The sequence below is a fragment of the Colossoma macropomum genome, unplaced genomic scaffold (genome assembly GCF_904425465.1).
Source record: "Colossoma macropomum unplaced genomic scaffold, Colossoma_macropomum, whole genome shotgun sequence".
NCBI classification, from domain to species: domain Eukaryota; kingdom Metazoa; phylum Chordata; class Actinopteri; order Characiformes; family Serrasalmidae; genus Colossoma; species Colossoma macropomum.
Genome location: NW_023494791.1, coordinates 35,567,750 through 35,579,077, shown reverse-complemented (window position 1 = coordinate 35,579,077; position 11,328 = coordinate 35,567,750). Strand labels below are relative to the sequence as shown.

The following is an 11,328-nucleotide window of genomic DNA, read 5'->3' as shown; positions in this document are numbered from 1 at the left end:
CACCTTAAATGGTGCAGAAAATAACTGCTGAATCGAAAAACCAAACAACACTGGACACATTTAGCTGGCGCCACAAAGCTACCTTCCAATTCTGAGCAAGCTAAGAAAAAAGCACAATCCATCACCTACCTCATGTAAAAAGACATGTATCTATACAAAGTTGTGGAAAATGTTGGCTTTTGTTACATGCACTGGAACCCAGGTATGTAACTTCTCTGACAAGGCTGCACCCAAGCTCTACAGAGAAGTGAAGATTAAAGGAATCTTTGAATACAGCATAAAGGACTGCATTAACTTGCAGACTGCTGGTTAAATAACAATCTCACTTAGCTAGTAGCTAACAAAAAGGCAAAGAGAATGATTTAAGATGAACATTGATAATTTGGAGACAAATGGACTTATTTGCATTTATTAGCACTCCAGTTGGTTGTCTGATATGTTTAATCTGCAATGAGTAACTGTCAAACACTAAGAAGTCACGAAGCTGAAGTCAGTTTCTCTTTTGAATTTTCCCGTTCCACCTTAAATGGCGCAGCAGAAACATTCTGCCGCCATTTAAGGTGGAACGGGAAAATTCAAATAAGAAGGTGGTGAATGAGAAGCTGACTTCAGCCTCACAAAAAGTCGAAAGTTGAGAGATTTTACATATATTTCACTTCTGCGGAAAAGGTTCCTGTCAGAGATGTGAGAAAAGCAGCTATAGCAGAGCAAAAACTTAAAGCAGAGCAAAGTGAGTCTGCAATTTCATTTATATTATATTTTTAGTCTGTGCTAGGACATTAGTACATACTGAGACATATTTACAGCCAACATGGTAAAACGCTACTTCAATAAATGGACATAAAATGTTGTGGCTCCCAATGGCTCTTCTTAACATTTGGGTTGCCAACCCCTGGAATAGGGGAATGTGTATGTTCACAGTACTTGCAGCTGCAGTTGATGGCCGTAATCACAGGCTGACTCCTTCCCTCTCTTGCCCTCCCATCCCTCTCTCTCCACCCCTTCCTCTCTTTCTCACATGCACACAAACCTACACACAGGTGATATGCCACAGACATAGGAAATACTAACAGCTCGGCTTTCCATCCACCTATGTCACCAACAACCCAACACCCCTGACCTGGAGTCCTTTCAAACTGTAGAGAATTACTGAATGGACACGGAGCCTGGAAAACAAACCTATTTACTTTTGCAATATTCCAAATAAGTTGGTTTTATGGAAGATTCATTGACAAAGTAACATGGTGCCGTCTGTAGGCAATAAAAAGACACAGCAGCTCTTGATGACTGCATTTTTCTTGCATGTATTCTGCATGGCCTCTCCTCCCAACAGGTATGTGCAAGTTATCTCAAACTTTTTTGTGACTTCTCCATATTTTATAAGATTTATGATGAAACAAAGTGTGGTCTTATAATTTTATTCATATTTAACAATGTTTATAATTGTCATTTAGCAATGTTTATAAATGGTCTGAGATAAATGGCTTCAGCGCTGAAGTGATCATAACAGAACAAGAAATATCACCAAAAAGGCTTAACACACTTTACACTTTAAAGTCCTAGTCTCAAGTGACTACAACTTGTAAGCTCCTTTTTGGTATTGAAACTTAAATCTATGAACAACATTACTACACACACTAAAACTACACACCATGCTCTCATTAGTAAACTCTGAGCTAGTCCAGTGGTGACTGTCACACTGTTTCAGCTATTCGTGACTGGAGCTGTATGAAATTAATTGTCTCCATTTTAAATCACATTTCTTTATACTGCTGTTTTACTTCTCTCACACTCATCAAACCAGAGACATTTGAAAACAATTTGCAAAATTCATCTAAGCTGCACATTAGTCTTTCAAACTGCAATCTCACTTTTCTTTCACAGACAATCAGAAGCAGAAGTCATCATAGTAGAGAAAACATTAAAGTAGTGACAGCGTTTATGAATAAGATTGTAGGAAAACATGCTCCACTGATGTACTGAACTTGCTTATTTTAACATCCTTATTAAGGAGTTTTTTTCTGCAAAAGATAGTGTTTGTTTGGTGGAGTACACTCTTAAGAAAAGAAGGCTCTTTAGTAAAGAAAATGGTTGTATATAGAACCATGAACACTCAAAGAACCCTTTGCATGATTCTTCATGGTTCAGGGTTCTTCATATTGATGGAGAATTTGTATATGGTTCTATATTGAACCTTTTTGAAATGGGTTCTTTATAGCACCAAAAAGATCTTCTATTGTTACAAGCTTCACATCGTAACAATAGCAGAACGCTTTTTGGTGCTATATAGAACTATTTTCAAAATGTTTCTATATAGAATTATATACAACAAATTTTCCACCAACCTGAAGAGCCATTTCACCATGCAAAGAACCAGTTAAGCACAGACATCTTTGAGTATTCATGGTTCTGTATAAAACCACTGTCCTTAATAAAGAACCATCTTTTTAAGAGAGTAGTTTTAATTTTCAGAGATAAGCAAGCTTAACCAGGTCAACAAGCCTTTCTTTAAGAATTACCTGCTTGACCACAAAGGTATATTAAGATTCTAATGACAATTACCCAACAAGGTTAGCTGTCTGATGTTTACCAGAACATAGTCAATGCTGTGCAGGTTAGAAGTAAAGTTAACAACGTCAGTTATACTTCATTGTCTTTTGGTTGTATTATGTGATTTAACTTTAATGCTTAATGTTAATGTTGTTTTGTGCAGTGTCAAATGTAAATGACTAGGCCACTGTTCCTATATATTAACCCTCATAACAATGTCCAATCACTTGTGTTTCAGTAGGAATATTGTCACTAGGCTTAGCTTCTTATTTGAATTTTCTGATCCACCTTAAACGGTGCAACAGTTAAATTCTGGCACATTAGGCACCAGAATGTAACTTCTACATGGTTTAATATATAATGGAAAATTCAAATAAGAAGCTGACATTAGCTTTGTAACATTAGTGACAAATTTTTCAGCACCAGTGTCTACTTTTAATGTAGACCTTGTCAAGCACTTCTGAAAAAATTAAAACTGCTCCAGCCATACAAACAGCGTCTAGGTAAATTCCTTAATAAAGATACAAAAATGTGCGAATCCTCTTCAATCTCATTTGTAAACGCTGCTGCTGCTGTAATGTCTTCCTTACTATGATGACTTCCACTGCAAAATGTGAAAAAGGTTTATAGCATATATTATGTAATGTGCTATGTTTAATCAGCATTTCAAAGTTTCCATACCCTTTTGTCTCTCTCTTTTTAAAATCTTTAGTATGTTCTTATTATTGTCATATACTGAAATGTGCAATATAACAGTCTAAAAATTGTCATTACCACTAGACTGATTAGTACTCACTGTGAGACACTTCTAATCCCCTAGAAATGAGAAGGATGTGTCTTTGCAGCATGGGAGGCTGGGCTTCTGCACCTTTGGCCTGCTTCAGTCCTGTTGTTATGGCTGGAGGAAGGTAAATGGGGATTGCAAACGTAAGTGATGAGACACACTGATATGACAGATGATGTACTGTACACTATCCCATGCATTATATTAAAAGGTACTGTTACCGTAAAGTTTGCCCATTAAACTATACAGACCGTACTGCTAAAATATAGCCAAACTGAATGAAGTCAATTTGAATATAGATTCACTTGTTTGTAAGAAAAAGGTCAAATGGAAACATTTTGCAAACAAATTAACTAATTAACTTGCATAACCAAGATTCTTAATAAAAATCAGGAATATAAATTGGCCTCATTTTTTCAACAGCCTCATCAAAAATGCCAATTTGGTCTTTCTGGTATTTCACAGCTGTATGTAAAAAGCCATGTACGAATGGTGTCTGCGTTGGTCCAGACAGGTGCTCCTGCCACAAAGGCTACAAGGGGAAACAGTGCAATGACGGTAAGGTAGCCATACCCTCTTAAAGGAACATTTCAGCCGGACCACTGATGAACATTAATGTAGGCAGTAAGCATGACCTACAGTTATTTGCTTAATATTAACTGTTACCTCGTGAGGACTAGAGACTGTACCATGGGCTTCTCAGTCCGAAAAAACAAAACTGCATGTCATACTGCTACAAATAATCCTGGCTGAAGAAGCCAAGAAAGTCAAATGTTTCAATCCAGAACCACCCCAACACTCATAAAGAAGCCTTTAATAATAATTTTGAGATCAAGTAATAACTTAAAATTAAAAGTTATGACAGTAGTAAAAGGACCATAATTACGCCACTAGATGTACTGAGTATGCCTCTGTTTTTAACGGCAGATATAAATGAGTGTGGGCTACACCACAGGCCCTGCTCCCACAGCTGTATGAATACTCCGGGGAGTTTCCGCTGTTTCTGCGACCCTGGCTACACACTGGATACTGACAGCAGGTCCTGCATCAGTAAGTCTATGTACAATCCCATTTCCAAAACAGTTAAGACACTGTCCAAAATGTAAATAAAAACAGAATTCAATGATGTACAAATCATTTAAACCCTAAGGTTAATTGAAAATAGTACAAAGACAACATGCTGAAAGTGAGAAATTTGATTGTTTATTGAAAAACATATGCCCATTTTGAATTTGATGCCAGCAACATGTTTCAAAAAAGTTGGGACAGGAGCAATAACAGTCTGGTAAAGTTAAGTAATGCTAAAAAAAAACACCTGGTGGAAAAGCTCACAATGTTAATTGACAACAGATCAGTAACATGACTGGGTATAAAAAAGAGCATCCCAGAGAGTTGAGCCTTTCAGAAGTAAAGATGCGGAGGAGTGTACCACTATCTGTGAACACAGTTCATCAGTGCATCCACAAATGCAAGTTCTACAAGCTCTACAATGCAAAGAAGAAACCATAAACAAACAGGACCCAGAAACTCCACTGCCTTCTCTGGGCCCAAGTTCATTTAAGATGGACTGAGGCAAAGTGGAAAAGTGTTCTGTGGCCAAACGAATCAAAATTTTAAATTTCTTTTCGGAAACCATGGACGATGCCTATTTAAATAACATTATTCAAATAAAGTGCTACATCAAAAGTAAGAGGCAACTGGCTATTTAGCACAATGAGTCACGCATAATTACGGTACAGCATTTTGCTATAGGTGTAGCAGCAGTGTTTAAATACAGCGCAAATGCTTGATCTTGCAAACAATGCAAAATTATGCCCACAGACAGTAAAGATTCACATACCTAAAAAAGAGGGACCAATAGGCGTAAGGTGCACTTTGTGCTCTTATTGTTTCAGTAGTTTCTCTGAATATGAAGCACTTGGTTTCTCAGGATGGACATTAGTAATTCATTAACCGAGTAACTGCTACTCACCACCTACTTGAATAGTAAAACAGAACTTGAAATTTGCATTGATTTTGTGTTGACTGCAAACAAATAAAAAAAAAATCTCACATAAACCTAACAAACAAAACACCTCACCTGGATCTCTGAGTTACAGTCAAATAGTATGGCAGTGTTGCTAGGCTGAATTTCCCACTGGCAGCGAGTCTGATGGGTTTCATCAATTAATGTGGCCAAGAACCAGCTACTTTAAACTATTATGTTTGCATGACGCATAAAGCCAGGTGACTGACAAGAACTGTGCTACAAAAAAAAGCCATGTAAAAGTGTTATGTCTGTCAGAAAGCATATTTTATGTACTTGCAAACTGTTTAACGCAAAACATGAAGATGGGATGCCATGATCTTCACAAACATATTTTAGTTCCAGCAAATACATCTTTTTCTATAACACGCGTTGTTGTCTTGGACCAGCCATCTGCTTTCAGCTATTGACAAGGTAGCAATGACCTTAATAATCAAAAGTTAGGATTTGTTAATGCAGGCTATAAGCACTCACTTAATTTTCCATATAACAAAAAAGGGAGTCCAGCTCTGTTTCTGTGACTAAACTAGTGCTGTAAACAAAGCACACTATAAATATCGCACTCGTGCCAAACTGCTCCTTTTTAATTTCGCACATTTGATTTCTTGTGTTTTTATTTTAGTACTCAACGACAAAATTACTCAAGAATGTCTGTCGCTACTGACTGCCCCGTATTACATAAAGTGTCGCTCTGGATCACCACTTCACATACAGTATTAACTTATATACGTGTGAACATGATTTTTAGCAGCCAAAGTTTCTATTTTCTTTTGTTGTCCAGGGAAGCCTGACTGCAGTGGCCTTCGTTGCCAGCTTGGTTGCCAGATCGGGAGGAATGGAGCGCTGAGCTGTCTGTGCCCCCCTGGGCTCCAGCTGGCACCAGATAACAGAACATGTAAAGGTGATAACACAGACTTCAGCCACGGCTTCCACAGACACTACCTAATTGTTTTAAATTAGAACAGCAATTAGAGTAGATACCTGCATAGTTAACAGGCAATGATTTAGCAAAGCCAACACACTGCGTAAAATAAAGCTCTTAGAGTCACCAGCAGGTGAAATTAGGGATGATTTCAGACATTAGCTTTAGCCACAGCAGGATCTGCCAAAAATGATCTCCAGTATGCACAGGTGATAGGTTTCCATGCAGCAATGGGAGAATGTTTTCAAACACTCCCACTAGGCAAACTAAAGAGTGTCATGCTCCTCTTGGTAATTTGTTTGAACTTTTTATTCATTACCTAGCTTGACTCTGTTAGTGCTCTTTGTAGAAATTCCCAACACATTTCCCACGGCAAAAGGAAAGGAAGGAGAGGAAAGTAAAATGAGTCTTTGTTACAGATACTGTTTTCGATAAAAATGGACAAAAGTGCACCACATAGCTGGACGCGTAATAGCAGACACCTTTAAGCCTTAATTGTGCTTGTTCTTATAATGAAAAGTAGGCCACACACTGTCAAAAGCCACATAAACAAGTCTCTTTAAGATTACTTAACAACTCTTCATTTGAGGCAAATGTGTAATGATATGTTTATTGGTGGCATATTTGTTTCTACTACACATAGCATCAGTGCAAAACAAACACAATGATCTTTAGACACCAAATATGTCTTGAAAAATACAGTAGTGTAACATTGCCAGCCTTTGGGGTAATGGCTATGAAGTTATTTCATCTAACATGCTGAGTATTCTCAGAGCTATTTGCTGATGTGAGATGAAGCTATTTTTGTCATGATGCTCCAAACATGTGCATTCCCATCCACTCACCAGGAAAATTAGTGGCTTCTATGTTCAACATCCATAAATGACTTGGCACTTTAGCGTAAAAAGTCACGAATTAGAATGGAAAAAGACAAGCTTTAGAGTGAGGCAATTCATGTTGCTGTGAGTCTGTAATCTATTTGTGTGAAGGCAAGGCAAGAAGGAAAGAGAGAAGAAAGAGAGACCGATTTTCTTGTTCTTAACAGTGGTGTACATTTCAAAGGAGCATCAAAGTGGTCATTAACTCCCTATTCTGTGTTCGTTTGATCACGACAGAGTGACTGTTCTGAACAAGTTGTTTGTTTTTTGTTGTTTTTGGGGCTGTTTTTGTATTCAGATGTCTTGTTGGAGTGTGTATCCAGGTGCACTGAGTCTGTGTTGCCCATTTTGTAACCTCTCTAAGGGAATCAGTGTCTACCTAAGTGAGCCCAAAAATAAATTTCATACATGTATATACATCACTGTGTAATGGGAACAGGGTGTAATGCCACTGATTTCTGCAACCTATAAGCAAGACACTACCATTGGTATGTTATTTCTTTCAGCAGAAAATACCATTATTACAGGCAGGTAAAATTGATGGATCTGTTTTAGATTATTTTAAGAGAATTAGACAAAGTGGATTAGGTTTGATCACAATAAAAATGAATGAAGGAGGTTTATTGTGGTCAGCCACAATGCTCAGACTGATCTTGGAATAGGTTTATTCTGAATATATTTTGCAGCTGAATACATAAGAGAGAGCTATAGAATTATTTTATAATCTCCCATTTACTTTACAGTAAGGTACTTTGTCCTAAAGCAGTTTTCCTATAAGATGAGAGAAGCCTTTATCTACCTTTGCAAATGTCCAGCTGTTGTGCATTGGGGGTTAAATAAATACACAAGTTTTCTATTAATGTGTGATTTTGTAGACATAGATGAATGTGAGGGTCCCTTCCCTGTCTGCTCTGAGCGCCAGACTTGCAGGAACACCTTTGGGAGCTACATGTGTGTGTGCAGGCCGGGTTACATCCTAGGAATGTTTGGGAACTCTATCACATGCCGAGGTACTCTCATTCTGTTTGTGTTCCAACTGAAAGATAATTCACATCCAAGTATGAAAATGCAAATTAATACTTAGAATTCCATTTCATCCAAAAATGTAACCATGATTGACCCAGTGGGGCCAGTTGGCATTATCTTACTTACAAATGTTAACACTGTACCCAATTTTATTCATTATTAACAACAGTTAGGCCCAACCAAAGTTCATTCATTTCTAAGAGCAGCATTTTTGGCTGAAATACTACTCTGTTTAGGAACCATAATGGTGCTTTTTAGAGTGTCTAAACATGTGTGAAGAATGCATCTGTGTTCTGCTAGTGTACACCACGACTTAATTAAAAGCACTCACCACTGAGTACAGGCAGTGTTTAAAAACATGTCTTTGGAAATCACAAATCTCATCCACAAAGGGCGGCAAATTAATCTTCAGGCTGCAAGTTTTCATTTCAGTCAAGCAGAAGCACACTTTATTCCAGTTGTTTAATCAGTGGGTCTCAGTCTTTGAACAATTAAGTAGTTATATGAGGTGTGTTCCTACTTGGTGTAAATGAAAACCTGCAGCCACACTGGTTTAAAGGAAGAGCGGGACATCTGTGTGGTTTTTCAGCACTGTGTATGTTTTGCTCAGACAGGCCAAATTCAGAGATGTTGTTTTAAGTTACATTCACTTTAGAACTCTTAATGCTTAATTCTGTTTTTTTTCATCCATGTTTGTAAGTGACTGATATTTTTGTTAATGTGAACACCCCTCTTGACAACAGCATTTAAATAGGTGTATACTCACACTCCTGGCCACTGTTTGTTCTGTGCGACAGCTGAAATTCATGTTTCAGCATTATTTTAAACATAGGGGCTGACAACTATTACAGGGGCTGTGGCACAACTGATAGCCTTAGAGCTTTAAAATCACACTCAAAACTTTTTTATGCCTCTTTAATACCTCAACAAAAATAACACCATTTACACTTGCACAACGGCACACAAAGTTAGATATGGCATGTATTAATATCTGTTTTATTCAAACCGACTGGTTGTAAAACCACAGATATATACTTTAAGACTGCATGATCCTTTCACAGACTTCTCAGTGTGTTTGACAAGATCAGTTCTGCCAGTGTCTAGCCTTTCATCAGTGGTCAGTTTCTGACTACAGTACCATTGTCTATTCTCGGCTGTAGCTTACTTCTGAATTATTTTAATATATAAACTGACCTTTTGGAATAATCTTACAATTTAATTAGGGAATTCACCCCCTATCCCCACCCTAGATTAGCCTTAGCATCAGCTTTTCATATCAAACCACTCTGAACAATTATATTTAAATCTTAAGAATTTGATTTTGCAGAAAGTTTGAAAAATTGGTGGAATTCCCCTTTAACACCTCTAAAAGTGAAAAATATGACAAACTCAGATATTATATGACCTTACATTTTTCACCTCTATTTTAGGACTTCATAAGACTAAGGATCCGCCGGAACCCTCTATAATATGTTCATGATTATATAACTAAAACTAAATAGTTGAGGAAATTACTTGAATATATAATAACGGATAACTGAAAGTTCTATATATTTTAAAGTTCTAAAGTTCTAATTATCATTCATTACTGGCCAGAATAAAAAAGGGAATATCAATGCCATGAGAAGGGCAAGTTTTGCCTCAGTGTACCTCAGTAGCTCTCAAAAGCTGTTGCAGTCCACCTCATCCTTCTCCATAATTTTGAAGACCCATGTGTGATTTCTTGAAACCTCTGTACATCACACTTTCTCTCTAAGAGCATGGACAAAACAGTTTTTTCACAATTTGCAGCTGTGTGCTTCATAATTTTGTAGGTCTATCTTACAAAACTAATTGCCTATTGCATACATACAAGTGAAAAACATTCCTCAATTTGAATGATATATGTGCCTATTCAAATAGAAAGTGCTGTTTGTTGGAAATGGGATCAAATTAAATTAACTTTCAAATTAATTACAATTTTTTTGGAACCAATAGCATTGGTCGAACATTTATTTCCCATAATTCCCATAATAGTTTTTCATCACAATTTAAAATTAAAACTTGTATTCCCTCTACACTTTTTTATATAAATAAGAGCTTATAATTCCTCTCTAAATGCTCCCATTTCATGTTAAGTAGGGCTAGACAGCAGAGGTTTTCTTCTCCTGAAAAGTAATGTTTGATATACAGTGCAGTTTTACTGTACACAATGCAGGCAGTTTTAGGCCTTTTATTCAAGCAGCATGAGCAACTCTGCTGTCATGGCTTTATTAAAAAAGCCTGACCTGCTACACAATCCTGCAAGGGAAGCACACCACACACACGCACCTAAAGACACCTGCAACGTTTCTTATTCTCACCCGGTGCTGTCCTCTCCCCAGACGAAGATGAGTGTGCGACAGGCCACCACCACTGCAGCCGCCATGCACAATGCGTAAACACGATTGGCTCATACATCTGCCACTGTGAGGGTGACTATGTTGGAGATGGCCTTAATTGCTGGAAGAAGAAAGAAAGATCACAGGTCAGCACATACTTCCAGTACAAACTCTGCAAACAGAGCAGGCTGAGAGAGACATGTCCATGAACAAAGCAGTTTTCAGCTATATACTTCTCAATTTTTAAACTATGTCCCATGTATATGGGCCAAATTTTATAGCCTTTTTACTTTATGACTGGTGTAGCTAATGTATGTGAATATATTATAGATATTTTTCATCGTTGATATCTTCTGTGTGTTTATGCTCTCAATGCTCAAAATAGCCCTGTGGGGATAATTATAGTTGAATTGAACTGCAGTGTCAAATAGTGCTTTGCGTGCTCCTGAAGCATCCCTTATAATAGTTTAATGCTTTGATGCTATGTCCATTTGCTTGACCTGTGGGGTTGTAATAGTGGAAATATCACAATAATAACAGATTTATAAGCGTATTTATTTACGTTCTTTTATTCATTCATTTTTTTTTTAACATGTCTGAAGAGATGGTTTTTAAAACAAGCCTGAAAATGTATTTATGTATAATTATATTTATATATAAATATACTGGTTAGCTTTTTTAACTATATGGATGCCTGTGATTATTCTGTGTTGGTATATATATTATGTATGTGTTAGTATTTACTCATATACTGTATGTTTTATTGTGATCTACAATCACTT

At 37.1% G+C, this 11,328-nt stretch overlaps 1 protein-coding gene across 1 annotated transcript; it reads left to right on the top strand.

Annotated features, from left to right (window-relative positions):
* Window positions 1-3,408: 3,408 nt before the first annotated feature.
* On the top strand, window positions 3,409-11,088 carry LOC118809984 (nephronectin). Its single transcript, XM_036573501.1, has 6 exons — window positions 3,409-3,477; window positions 3,800-3,892; window positions 4,262-4,384; window positions 6,142-6,261; window positions 8,036-8,170; window positions 10,550-11,088. Exons 3-6 carry the CDS (start codon window positions 4,309-4,311, stop codon window positions 10,753-10,755), a joined length of 537 nt encoding a protein of 178 aa, XP_036429394.1. The 5' UTR covers window positions 3,409-3,477; window positions 3,800-3,892; window positions 4,262-4,308; the 3' UTR covers window positions 10,756-11,088.
* Window positions 11,089-11,328: the final 240 nt, after the last annotated feature.